The sequence below is a fragment of the Hyperolius riggenbachi genome, chromosome 5 (assembly GCF_040937935.1).
Source record: "Hyperolius riggenbachi isolate aHypRig1 chromosome 5, aHypRig1.pri, whole genome shotgun sequence".
Taxonomy (NCBI): domain Eukaryota; kingdom Metazoa; phylum Chordata; class Amphibia; order Anura; family Hyperoliidae; genus Hyperolius; species Hyperolius riggenbachi.
In genome coordinates, this window is record NC_090650.1 from 395,642,881 (window position 1) to 395,657,326 (window position 14,446).

General features: G+C 47.8%; 1 protein-coding gene across 7 annotated transcripts in view; it reads right to left on the reverse strand.

The window, feature by feature from the left end:
• The window catches only part of WDR97 (WD repeat domain 97), a 100,876-nt gene extending 86,989 nt beyond the window's left edge, over positions 1 to 13,887 (reverse strand). For 3 of the 7 annotated variants that reach the window (XR_011020967.1, XM_068237833.1, XM_068237828.1), the window contains exons 1-3: positions 13,445 to 13,592; positions 5,084 to 5,114; positions 3,455 to 3,555 (exon numbers count right to left, since the gene is read on the reverse strand). Coding sequence is in view for 6 of the 7 variants with exons in the window: in XM_068237833.1 (XP_068093934.1) it covers positions 3,455 to 3,555; positions 5,084 to 5,105 (123 nt within the window). In the remaining variant the exon portion in view is untranslated. Of the gene's footprint in view, positions 1 to 3,454; positions 3,556 to 5,083; positions 5,115 to 9,092; positions 9,129 to 13,287; positions 13,415 to 13,444; positions 13,593 to 13,863 lie in introns of those variants that run through there. The other 4 variants (XM_068237830.1, XM_068237832.1, XM_068237829.1 and 1 more) reach the window with 4 other exon arrangements.
• Between the last annotated feature and the right edge of the window lie 559 nt (positions 13,888 to 14,446).

Consider the following 14,446-nt stretch of genomic DNA (forward strand, 5'->3'; position numbering starts at 1 on the left):
CAGAAAGAGATCTGTCTCTTGGTCGATCTGTCCATACATCACCTGATGTATGGGCACTTTTACTATGTATTGCTGTGATCCCCGCCAAACAAGAAAACGGAAAAAGTTACTCAGTGCACTAATTGCAGTATAATATAACCAATCCTTGCAGCCTCAGGATAATATTGTCTTTCCAAAACAATACAATCGTAAAGTTCAGTTCAAACGCATGCAAATTTGGGCACCCTGTAAAGTTGAAATCCGTATTATTTGGTAGTTAATATGTCGTTTTCGGTTATGTAATCGGAGCTGTAAAATATTGGTTTTACATCAAATTATATTTTGTCCCTGCTTAAAATATTGACTTATGAGTTGCATTGGTCTTGTTAATATTTTACCACATTGTAACATTAAAGTATGAGTTAAATGTGCACCCGTCAATATTTGCAATTGAATGTTTATCAAAGTAAAAATGGCCGTCCGGACAATGTTAGCGTATTTCATCTGGTAGCGGTCCACATTGCACATATCTGTCATTTGTTGGTAGCCAATATTTAAAATCAAAGTGACATAATGATAACCATTTTTGTTTAAATAGTACCAAGGTTGAAAACGATAGATTTCAGTATGCTAAATGTAAAAATGTAAAATATCAACGTGCGAGATAACTTTCTGCGGGCACCCAAATTTCTGCTTTGGTGTCCATTAGCTGATATTTAACATTAGTGCGAATGGCAGCGCCCAAATTATCTATTTGCTGTAGGCGCCAAAATTTCCTGCTCCTGCCAGGAAGCGGTGGTCTGAAGGAGGATGCAGGAAGGCTTCGTAGGGTACAGAAGCTTCCCTCTACCGAGGTATCTGCTTTTTTTCTCCAATTTAAACTAAAAAAAATTATGATATAATGATTTGTATGTGTAGTACAGCTAAGAAATAAAACATTAGCAGCAGAGACATAAGTCTAATATTGTTTGCCAGTACAGGAAGAGTTAAAGGGATACTTAAGGCTCGAGAAAAAAATAAGTTTTACTCACCTGGGGCTTCCACCAGCCCCCTGCAGCTGTCTGGTGCCCACGCAGTCTCCATCAGATCCACCTGGCCCTGCCGGCAGCCACTTCCAGTTTCAGCGACAGACGCCGACAGGCTGGGAACGCGAGTGATTCTTTGCGTTCCTAGCCGCAATAGCAGTGTAGAGGGCGCGATTGCAGCCAGGAACGCGAACAGTCACTCACGTTCCCAGCCTGTCGGCGCCTGTCGCCGAAAACGGAAGTGGCTGCCAGCGGGGCCAGGAGGATCTGTTATCTATGCAAAAGAGCCACTGATCTCTTTGATTCAGAGAGCTATGTCTTCTGAAGCTTGTTATCTCAAGTGTCAGTCACTGTACAGTATTTTTTTCCATGCAGAGGACAGTTCAAAAGTTCACTGGCCTGCTCTGTAAAATCATTTTGAATGCTGAGTAGCGTGTAAACTGCAAATAATAGATAATGATGCAACGTTATAAAAAAAACAACTATATAACTGAAAATAAAAATATGAGAATATTTTCTTTGCTGCTAATGTTCTAGTAATTATCCGTACTACACAACCAATTCATTATATCATAATTTTTTTTCGCTTCAGTAACCAATATTTAAGCTGCATACTCTCCGCTTAACGAGTCCAGCGACATCCCCTTGACAACGGTTGCTAGCGACGCCTCTTCCTGTCGGCGGGTTAAAGCGAGAGGTCACGCGACGTACACTGCGGCGCGAGCGAGACTTCCGCGGTGTCGTTAGAGATCTCAAAGTTTGCGCACAGATTGTTCAGTACTAGACTCTTCCACAATTGATTCCACCTAATTAGGAACAGTGCCAATTTTTTGCTGTTCAGGTGTAAAACAGGCCCTAAAGGAAAGCTGCCCAAGATTATTGTTAGTTACCATTTTGGATCATGGCATTAGATTGATCGCTGCAGATGTGCTACTGAGCTCACTGCTAAGCTATCCACTGCTCCCATAGCTCCACCACGGCGGATCCCCTCCTTGAATCCCTCCACTGGCTTCCTATCCAGTCCAGAATCAGATTCAAGATACTGTGTCTGACCTACAAATCTGTCCACAAAACCTGTCCAACCTACATTTCCGATCTTACTCAGAGGTACACACCTAGCCGCTCACTCCACTCTTCCAATGAACTTCGCCTAACCACCCCCTGCATCACCCAGTCCCATGCACGCCTCCAGGACTTCTCAAGAGCTGCTCCAACACTATGGAACTCCCTACCTCCACCCATTAGGGCAGCCCCCTCCTTCAACATCTTCAAGAAAGCCCTCAAAACTCACCTTTTCACTCTGGCCTACCACCCCTCACAAGTGCTCTAAAACCACAGCTGAACTCTGGTCCCCTACCATTCGTGTCCTTACCTCTCCCTCTAGATTGTAAGGCTTTGGGCAGGGTCCTCCTCCTTTTGTGTCCAACCTGATCATGCACCTCCATTACTGTGAACCCATGCTATGCATTTGAGTGAACCTAACTTGCCTAATCTCCATGCGCCCATCCAGTGACTAAGCATGACCTTGTACTCATACTGTGCTGTGTGATATCTGGTCTTTCTTGTATTCATGTATTGTCATATTGCTGTTTGTCACCCCTAAATATTGTCTGTAACCTAAACTAATGTCCAGCGCTGCGTAATATGTTGGCGCTTTATAAATACAATAAATAAATAAATAAGCAGTGTGTATTCTCTTCTAATGAGAGGGGAGAGGGAGAACAAGTCAGTTTGCCCCCTGGTGGAGAATACTGTAGTGTACCAACAGCGGTTGGGCAATAGTAACCCAACATATCCCATCATTGAATGGGACACCAGCGATGCCAGCGGGCACCTGAACATAATCTAAGTTTTTGGTTGAGATGTTCACAAATAAGAATTTCAGCAAAGAATCTAAAGTTTGCATGTAGCTTTAAGTGTAGAGGTGGCCACACACCATACAATTTTTAAAAATATCTTTTCAATTCAAGAACTGCAATCATTTTTTCTGACTGATTGTAACATTTCAAAAATTTGACCAATGTACCACACACGTTAAATTTTTCCTAAATTATGAAAAAAAAATATTGAAAACTCGGAAAACAATTACTTGGGTCTGTACATCAAGAAATTGTAAATCTGCCCCACACCATTTCATTTTTTTATATAAATTGATCAGAAAAATCCAACACTCCCAATCTTCTTTTATCGAATAAAAACGGGAAAATCCACTGAAATTTCTCGAACAATTGGGGAAAAAAAGTTTTGATTTTTCTGTACAACCGATCGTTTTTATTGAATTACTGTCAAATTGGATCATTTTATTGTAGAGTCTGTGGCCACCTTAGGACTTGGTAACGAGTAAAACAAGCAGATTGGTCTATCGTGAGGTATTCCAGTGTGAGTTTTATAGTAGAAAAATGTTTTTAAAGTATCTACAAGAAGATGAAGGGTCCATTGTTAGGGATTACCATGGCAACGACTCTTCTGAAGTCTTCCCGGAGCTGGCGCCACAAGTGTCTTGTATTATGTGGGTGGTTTCCATCTTTGCTAGAGATATTAACTGGATCTACTTCAGAGACATCAGGGTGTTAGCGTACAGCACAGAGAATAATGTTTCCAAAAACAGTACAAACAGGTTTATAAAAAATGTATGCAATTCAGTAATACTGGATGATTCTGCAATGAAATATTTCTGTAACTGGAAATGGACCGGGGAGCAGCGATCATCTAACCATCTTGCATCACTCCATGCCAATCAGATGTCAGAAGGAATTTGTTTAAAAAAAATATTGTAAAGCTGCTAAATCCCCAATGCACAAACTTGGACCTATTGATAAACACAACACATTTTTGAAAAACAGAATTTCGATTGATAGCTATCTTGCGTGGGGCCCCCTCTGCTCTGTAAACCAGCACTCTATGCTTTTCATCATGGAGGGTGGTGAAGTGGGAGGGGGGGGGGGGGTGTTAGGCCATGAAATTAGAATGGCAAATCCTCACCCCTTGGACAGCCAACATCATGCATGTCATTATTTGGATACGTCAGATAACAAGAGGGTTAATAGTAGGTGCATAGGATTAGTTGTGCTGAATAACTAGCATTATATAGGACTGGGGATGTATGGAGAAAGGAGAGTAGCAGGTAGATAGGACCAGGAAATCAGAAAGTCCATAACCGGAGATGAAGTAGAGCAACAAATACATATGATTCTGGAACTGGGGGCAGCTAAGGAGGGAGAGTAGCTTATAGACAAAAGAACCATTTCAGGGTGTAAGCAGTCTATGTGGAGAGCTGGATCACTGCTGGGTTTGAGAGCTTCCTATTGACACTTGTTATGGGGAATAAGGTGGTTGCACTTTTAGGAAGGTACAGTATGACCACATGTCATCATTTATTAGAGGGAACATGACTGTGGCGCTTGCAAAGGGGGACATGATGGATACACTTGTTATAGTGTAGTACGGTATGACCGCATGTGGTATGAGAGGATGTAATTGCAGTGTTTACTACAGAGGGGGCATTATCATGGCGCTTGTTATGGGGGGGCATGATGGATGCCCTTGTTATAGGGGGGTACAGTATGACCACATGTGGTATGAGAGGACATAATGTCATAACTGATTACAGAGGGGACATAATTGTGGCACTGGTTATGGGGTGACATGATTGATACATTTGTTTTAGGGGGGTACAGTATGACTGCATATGGTATGAGAGGACATAGTGGTAGTAATTATTACAGGGGGGACATGATGGTGAAGCTTGTTATGGAGGGGGGCCTGATGGTTGTGTTTGTTATAGGGGGAAAAGTACAGTATGACCGTATGTGGTATAAGAGGATGTTATGGCAGCATTTATTACAGAGGGGCATAATTGAGGTGCTTGTTATGGGGGTGACATGATGGATATGCTTGTTATGGGGGTACAGAATGACCACAGGAGGTTAGAGAGAACAGTGTGGCAGTATTTATTACAAAGGGGACATAATTGTGGCACTGGTATAAAGGATGCGCTTGTGATAGGTGCACACGAGGTGACACTTGCCATCAGGGAAAAGAGATGAACATGATGGCAGCATTCAGATAAAGCTACTTACTTATTCCTGGATGTCCCTCCATCTCCGCTCACTGTAATGTAAAGAGAAAATATATATAACCTTTTCAGAGCTGGAATTACACCTTATGCTTCCACTGAGCAGAAACCTGACAAGACAGTAAAGGTGGCCGTACATCTCTCAACTTGGCGGCCCTAGTGTTTCAATGTACGTCCTCATGTGTGCATTCATACATCACCTGTCCTATGCCGCACACCACGAGGCGCCCATCCGTGTTTAGAAAACCCGCTCCTCCATTAGAGCTATACATGACGTTCCACGTGCTTTACACCAGGGGCATGCATAGCGCTAATGACAGAGCGGGATTCCTAAGTCAGATGGGCACCGCAGGACAGGTAATATATAAGTGCAGGCATGGAGGGGGGGTTCACATTTATACACTAGGGGGGGCAGCGGTAAGGCGGCGGACCTTGGAAATCGATCGGCAAATGGCCTGCAGTGTATAGGCACCCAACAGATCTCTCTCTAATCAGATTCAAGAAATGTGTCTCTTGGTCGAATCTGCCCATCATCGCTAGATGTGTGGCCACCTTTATAACAAGTGAGGACACAAGACAGATAACAGAGAGGCGATAAAGTGTACATGTAATTAAAAAAGCTGCCCCTATGGGTTTGGAAGGGGGAAGCATCTGGATCCTAAAGAGGCTTCCCTTCCACCATCCTCTGTTCCAGCCGTCTGTGCTTGCGCAGTAGCACAGACCCAAGCGAGGCGGAGCTAGTGTGCACGTGCTGGGAGGCCACATTTCAGGAGACCCAGCGTAGGGTCGAGAGGACGGGGGAAGTCCCTTTAGCTTCCAGAGGCTTCCCCCTCCTGAGGTAATTACCCCCTATGGGAGATTTTTGTTTTTACAGGTTAACTTTAAAGCGGAACTGTAAAGTCCTTTAAAAACAAACAGTTACACTTACCTGGGGCTTCCCCAAGCTCCCAGTAGCCGTCCTAGCCCACGCCGGTCCCACGCGATCCTCCGTTCTGCCTCCGCCAGCTCGTTTTGTTACCGTCGATGGCAACTGCGCCTGCCCACCCCGGGCTACACAAAGCTTTCTTCATGTTCCAAACCACTATAGCGTCCTGCGCCATTAGCGCAGGACGCTATTGCGAGCTGGAACGCGAAGACAGCTTCGCGTAGCCCGGGACGGGCAGTTGCCGTCAACTTACAAGTCGACTGTAACAAAACGAGCTGGCAGCAGCAGAGCGGAGGATCGTGCAGGACTAGCGCGGGACAGGACGGCTACTGGGGGCTTGGAGAAGCTGTGAAACTACACGTTATTAACTGCGTTGGACTGTTTGCACATGCTTAGTAATGACCTGGAAGCATACTTTTCATTGCCTGTATGCCTATTTATTTATTTATTTATTAGATTTATATAGCGCCAACATATTACGCAGCGCTGTACAATAAATAGGATTACAGACAATGATAACAGGGTTGACAGAAAAATACAGGTAACAGACCATAGATACAACAATACAGGTAATAGCAATAAGATACACAACACAATGCAGATAATAGTACAATGACAGATCATAAACTGGAATGGAAGTGGTAAAAATTACCAGTTCCAAATTCTGGGTAAAGTGCACACAGTCAAGTATGATAGGGGAGAGGGCCCTGCCAAAGGCTTACAATCTAGAGGGAGGGGCTGGTGACACAAAAGGAGGGGGTGCATCAAGAAGTTATTGGCAGAAAGGATTAGGGTAGTGTTGAGTTGATGTAGGCCTCCTTGAAGAAGTGAGTTTTGAGTGCTTTTTTGAAGGTGTTGAAGGTGGGAGCGAGCCTGATGGGCAGTGGGAGAGAGTTCCACAGGATAGGGGCAGCTCTAGTGAAGTCCTGCAGTCTGGCATGGGAGTGCGAGATGCGTGCGGTAGTTAAGAGGAAGTCGTTGGAGGAACGAAGTGGGCGGCCAGGTGTATATCTGCTGACCAGGTCAGAGATGTAGGTTGGGCAGGACTTGTGTATGGATTTGTATGCCAAACATAGGATCTTGAAGCTGATTCTGAAGTGAATTGGAAGCCAATGAAGGGATTTGCGTAGGGGAGTTGTGGAGACAGAGCCGTGGGAGGAGTAGATGAGTCTGGCTGCTGCGTTCATGATGGATTTTAGGGGGGGCGATGCGGTTTTGAGGAAGGCCTGACAAGAGGGAGTTGCAGTAGTCCAGGCGGGAGATGATGAGGGCATGGACAAGGAGTTTGGTAGTGTCTGGGGTCAGGAAAGGCCGGATCTTGGAGATGTTGCGTAAGTGGAAATAGCAGGATCTAGCTACGTTTTGGATGTGGGAGGTGAAGGAGAGGGCCGAGTCCAGGGTGACACCCAGGCAGCGGGCTTGTGTGGTTGGATGAATGATTGTGCCATTGACAGTGACATAGAGGTCAGTGGGGGGTGAAGCAGCACGGGGCGGGAAGATTAGGAGTTCAGTTTTATCCAGGTTTAATTTTAGGAACCTGGCAGACATCCACGATGTAATAGCTGAGAGACCAGAGGATACCTTCTCCATGGTGGTGGTGGAGAGGTCAGTGGTATGGAGGTAAATCTGGGTGTCATCTGCATATAGGTGATAGTTGAAACCTAGAGAGGAGAGGAGTTTTCCGATGGAGGCGGTGTAAATGGAGAACAGCAGGGGACCAAGAACAGAGCCTTGGGGGACCCCAACTGAAAGTGGGAAGGAGGTTGAGGAGGAACCATTGAAGGAGGTCTTGAAGGAGCGATTTGAGAGGTAGGAGAAAAACCATGCTAGGGCACGGTCTTGGATACCCACAGATTGCAGGGACTGGAGTAGCAGGGAGTGATCAACAGTGTCGAATGCTGATGAGAGGTCTAGGAGGAGAAGGATAGTGTATTTTCCTTCAGCCTTGGCAAGCGTGAGGTCATTGACGACCTTGGTGAGGGCAGTCTCGGTGGAGTGGCCTGGCCGAAATCCTGATTGTAGGGGGTCAAACAGGGAGTTGGAGTCAAGGTAATAGGTCATGCGTTGGTGGACTAATCGCTCCAGGAGTTTAGATGCAAAAGGGAGTAAGGAGATGGGGCGGTAGCTGGATGGAAGTGAGGGGTCTAGTGAGGGTTTTTTAAGTAGGGGGAGTACAGTGGCCTGTTTGAAGTCAGAGGGGAAGGTACCAGTGGAGAGGGAGAGGTTAAACAGAGTGGTGAGGACAGGAGCCAGAACAGGGAAGTGAGGACGGAGGCATTTGGATGGCACAGGGTCTAGGGGGCTGGAGGTGGCAGGAGAAGTGGCTAGGAGACGGCTGACTTCGTCCTCTGTGATAGGAGTAAAGGCAGTGAGTGGTGGGTGGGGTGGGGAATAGGTATTGGTGTATGCAATGATAACAGGGCATAGAGTTGCATTGTGACAGTTTTGGGACGTTGCATTGTTAGTTTGCGTTGCGACTTTAACGTTGCATCAAACCGCAACGTCGAACTGTGAAAGTAGGCTATGGCCTCTAACACAGTAAGAGGTTATCTTACTGTGTAAGAGGCCTTAGGGCCCGTTCTCACCTGAGCGGGAATCGCGTGATTCCCGCTCACAGCAAACCGCTAGCGGTTCTACAAGAACCGCTACACAATGTAGCGAGTGGCAGTGTTCTCACTGCCGCGGTTGCGGTTAGCGATAACCACAACCACGATTTGCCGGCGACGAGCGTTCCGCGATTAGCGTGCATAGCACGCTAATCGCGATCGCTCCAAAACCGCCGCAGTGTCCAGTGATTTTTCCACGCTAATCGCGGGAAAATCACTCCCGCAAACCGCCGGCAGTAATCGCCGGCGTTCTGCGATTTTAAGTGTGAACAGGCCCTTAGGCTACTTTCACAGTTCGACGTTGCGTTTTGATGCGACGTTAAAGTTGCAACGCAAACTAACATAAGTTATTGTGCGTTACATGTTGTTGTGACGTGCCACTTCAACGTCGCACTGTGAAAGAGCCCTAAAAGTAAGAAATATTTTCAGTTAAAGGATAATAAAGTTAAGGGTCAATTTAACATATCTCAGGAGAAACATACATATATTTACAGAGATCTGTACATCAGTCCTGACTCCTGAAAGAGGGACAAATGAGGAAGCAGGCGCGGAGCTAGGGGGGGTCGGGGTAGGACAAGTGCCCCGGGGCGCCTGGTCCCCAAGGGCGCCCTCCGCCTGGCTGAGCTGCGGGGTTTTTTTTCATTTGTTTTTTTTTTTTTTTTTTGGCGGCGGAGGGGAGCAGCGCAGAGAAGAGGGAGAGCTGTGCGGACGGTGGGGAAGGGGGGGCCATATCCCCCCTCCTTCCCTCACCTTAGGTGCTCTCTCCCTCCCTCGCTGTCCCCTCCAATGTCCGGGTGGCTGGCTCTTGGCTGGCAGCGGCGGGCGGAACTCACCTCCGTCTCGCTCCAGCGCCGGGCGGAAGTTCGGGTGCGCAGCCGCTGCTCTGGTCTGGACCAGACCAGAGTAGTGGCAGATCCATCCGGCGCTGCGACGAGACGGAGGTAAGTTCCGCCCGCCGCTGCCAGCCACCCGGACATTGGAGGGGACAGCGAGGAAGGGAGAGCAGCTCTTCTCTGCGCTGCTCCCCTCCTGCTGGGGAGGGGGACACCTGACCTGGCTACCTACTCTGGGCACATATACCCCTGCCTACATATACTGGACATATATCCCTGGCTACCTACTCTGGGCACATATACCCCTGGCTACCTACTCTGGGCACATATACCCCTGGCTACCTACTCTGGGCACATATACCCCTGGCTACCTACTCTGGGCACATATACCCCTGGCTACCTACTCTGGGCACATATACCCCTGGCTACCTACTCTGGGCACATATACCCCTGGCTACCTACTCTGGGCACATATACCCCTGGCTACCTACTCTGGGCACATATACCCCTGGCTACCTACTCTGGGCACATATACCCCTGGCTACCTACTCTGGGCATATATACCCCTGGCTACCTACTCTGGGCACATATACCCCTGGCTACCTACTCTGGGCACATATACCCCTGGCTACCTACTCTGGGCACATATACCCCTGCCTACATATACTGGGCATATACCCCTGGCTACCTACTCTGGGCACATATACCCCTGGCTACCTACTCTGGGCACATATACCCCTGGCTACCTACTCTGGGCACATATACCCCTGGCTACCTACTCTTGGCACATATACCCCTGCCTACATATACTGGGCATATACCCCTGGCTACCTACTCTGGGCACATATACCCCTGGCTACCTACTCTGGGCACATATACCCCTGGCTACCTACTCTGGGCATATATACCCCTGGCTACCTACTCTGGGCACATATACCCCTGGCTACCTACTCTGGGCACATATACCCCTGCCTACATATACTGGGCATATACCCCTGGCTACCTACTCTGGGCACATATACCCCTGGCTACCTACTCTGGGCACATATACCCCTGGCTACCTACTCTGGGCACATATACCCCATGGCTACCTACTCTTGGCACATATACCCCTGCCTACATATACTGGGCATATACCCCTGGCTACCTACTCTGGGCACATATACCCCTGGCTACCTACTCTGGGCACATATACCCCTGGCTACCTACTCTGGGCATATATACCACTGGCTACCTACTCTGGGCACATATACCCCTGGCTACCTACTCTGGCCACATATACCCCTGCCTACATATACTGGGCATATACCCCTGGCTACCTACTCTGGGCACATATACCCCTGGCTACCTACTCTGGGCACATATACCCCTGCCTACATATACTGGGCATATACCCCTGGCTACCTACTCTGGGCATATATACCCCTGGCTACCTACTCTGGGCACATATACCCCTGGCTACCTACTCTGGGCATATATACCCCTGGCTACCTACTCTGGGCACATATACCCCTGGCTACCTACTCTGGGCACATATACCCCTGGCTACCTACTCTGGGCACATATACCCCTGGCTACCTACTCTGGGCACATATACCCCTGGCTACCTACTCTGGGCATATATACCCCTGGCTACCTACTCTGGGCACATATACCCCTGGCTACCTACTCTGGGCACATATACCCCTGGCTACCTACTCTGGGCACATATACCCCTGCCTACATATACTGGGCATATACCCCTGGCTACCTACTCTGGGCACATATACCCCTGGCTACCTACTCTGGGCACATATACCCCTGGCTACCTACTCTGGGCACATATACCCCTGGCTACCTACTCTTGGCACATATACCCCTGCCTACATATACTGGGCATATACCCCTGGCTACCTACTCTGGGCACATATACCCCTGGCTACCTACTCTGGGCACATATACCCCTGGCTACCTACTCTGGGCATATATACCCCTGGCTACCTACTCTGGGCACATATACCCCTGGCTACCTACTCTGGGCACATATACCCCATGGCTACCTACTCTTGGCACATATACCCCTGCCTACATATACTGGGCATATACCCCTGGCTACCTACTCTGGGCACATATACCCCTGGCTACCTACTCTGGGCACATATACCCCTGGCTACCTACTCTGGGCACATATACCCCATGGCTACCTACTCTTGGCACATATACCCCTGCCTACATATACTGGGCATATACCCCTGGCTACCTACTCTGGGCACATATACCCCTGGCTACCTACTCTGGGCACATATACCCCTGGCTACCTACTCTGGGCATATATACCCCTGGCTACCTACTCTGGGCACATATACCCCTGGCTACCTACTCTGGGCACATATACCCCTGCCTACATATACTGGGCATATACCCCTGGCTACCTACTCTGGGCACATATACCCCTGGCTACCTACTCTGGGCACATATACCCCTGCCTACATATACTGGGCATATACCCCTGGCTACCTACTCTGGGCATATATACCCCTGGCTACCTACTCTGGGCACATATACCCCTGGCTACCTACTCTGGGCACATATACCCCTGGCTACCTACTCTGGGCACATATACCCCTGGCTACCTACTCTGGGCACATATACCCCTGGCTACCTACTCTGGGCACATATACCCCTGCCTACATATACTGGGCACATATACCCCTAACTACATATACTGGGTACATATACCCCTGGCTACATATACTGGGCATATATACCCCTGGCTACATATGCTGGGCATATATACCCCTGGCTACATATACTGGGCATATATACCCCTGGCTACATATACTGGGGACACATACCCCTGCCTACATATACTGGGCACATATACCCCTGGCTACCTGTTCTGTGGACATCTCTACCCCTGGCTACCTGTTCTGGGGACATCTATACTGCTGGCCACCTATTCTGGGGACACCTATAGACCTGGGGCTACCTATTTTTGGGGAAGCACTGCTGTCAGATTGAGTGTATTTTGGGGAACTGCTGCCAGGTGAGAGGTGTCTACCATATTAAGGGGGCATTCTGCCTATTTATGTGAAATGCTGTCTATTTATGTGCCTCATGACTGCTGAATTTGTCTTGTTGGGGGCCTCATGGTTACTGAATTTGTCTTGTTGGGGGCCTCATGATTTGTTGGGGGCCTCAAGATCGCTGAATTTGTCTTGTTAGGGGCCTCATGATTGCTGAATTTGTCTTGTTAGGGGCCTCATGATTGCTGAATTTGTCTTGTTGGGGGCCTCAGGATTGCTAAATTTGTCTTGTTGGGGGCCTCATGATTGCTGAGTTGGTCATGTTGGGGGCCTCATGTTTACTCATGATTGCGGAATTTGTCTTGATGGAGGGGGCTCATGATTGCTGAATTTGTCTTGGAACATGCTGGAAGGTACATACTGAGGGAGGGTGGGTGAGCGTGAGCCTGCTAACTTCCATGTACATTTGAAGGGGCGTGACCAAATGTGGAGCACCCATAACCACGCCCACATTTGGTCACGACCCTTCACCTTAGGGGGCGCATTAATAGTCTTTGTCCCCGGGCGCTGAAAACCCTAGCTACGCCTCTGGAAGAAAGAGGGACAGGGTTCCCAAAGAGGGACTGTCCCTCTAAAAAAAGTGACAGTTGGGAGCTATTATAACAACAATTATTCTTGTTAGTGTGAATAAAAAGAGCTACATTCAGCACTATTGCTACAATCATTTATGGTGGTTAAAAAAAAAAAAAATCAATCAAAATCCATCAGTCGACAGAATATTTTAAATCTCTTTTCAATCACATCAATTATCTTATCGAATACGCCTAAAAATCAAATACCCTGGCTGGCTATACTGTGAGAAATCACAGAAGGGGGCGGGGACACTATGTAAGTTCTGCCGAGACTGAGCATAGGATTTGGGGTTATATAGTGTCCCGCGTATTAAAACAGGGAGTCAGATTCAGCTGCCCCGGAAGGGGGAGGGATCTTAGTTACCTGGTTGTTCCGTAGAGAATATGAAGTTCCAAAGTTTGATCGGGTCTCCATGGGAACAACAGACGCCAGGGAAAGGGCAGCTCCAACTATAGTAAACCAACACAAGGCGGGCGGGGCCAAATGCGCCGATCCCCATAGGGAAGATCCCGTAGGGGGCGGAGTATCTGGATTATATAGTTTGTTCGCGGAGAGATCGTGTGTTGGCTGCTCAGCCTTTGCAGCTTGACGTGAATGGCTTTGTCTCTGAATCAGAACATTTGTAATTTATATATAATGCATTTTTTTTCTCCCCAGACAAAAGTTTGGGGTGAGAAACTAACATTTCCCGCCCATGTGAACAAGCCCTAAGTTGTGGTTTTAAAAAACCCCACAAACAAACCAACCTTAGTATTACTAGTAACACAGACCCCCAAGCTTACCTCATCTGTTCTGGTCACCATACTGACTCAGTGTCTCAGCTTCCTTCAGACTGTCCTCCCCTAACCCACATCCAATCAGTGTAATTGTTTCTTTTCGACAACTGAAATGAGAGGGATATGGATGCTGCCAATGTTTATTTCCAGTACCAAAGCTCTGTTAATGAGAGCGATCCGAGCGGATGGGGCTGGAGGAAGCCCCAGGTATGTATAAATCTTTAACAGAGCTCTGGTTTCCTTTAAGCAATACCAGTTGCCAGGCAAACCTCTGCCTCTAGTAATAGAAACACCTGAGCTGCTGCATGCTTGTTCAGGGTCTGACATTGTCAGAGCTGACAAGATTAGCTGCATGCTCGTTCCTGGTGTTATTCAGTATGTAGATCAACAAGGCTGCCAGGTATTGTTTAAAACAAAATAAAATGGTAGTCCCTATATTCTTCTCACTTAAAGCAGGGGTCCCCAACCTTTCCCGGCCCAGGAACCACTTTCTGACCAAATTTTTTTCCAGGGAACAGCCGTGGGGGGGTGGGGGGTATGGGTATGGACGTTGGGTGCGCGTTCTAGTGGACAGTGGAGTGGGTTACGG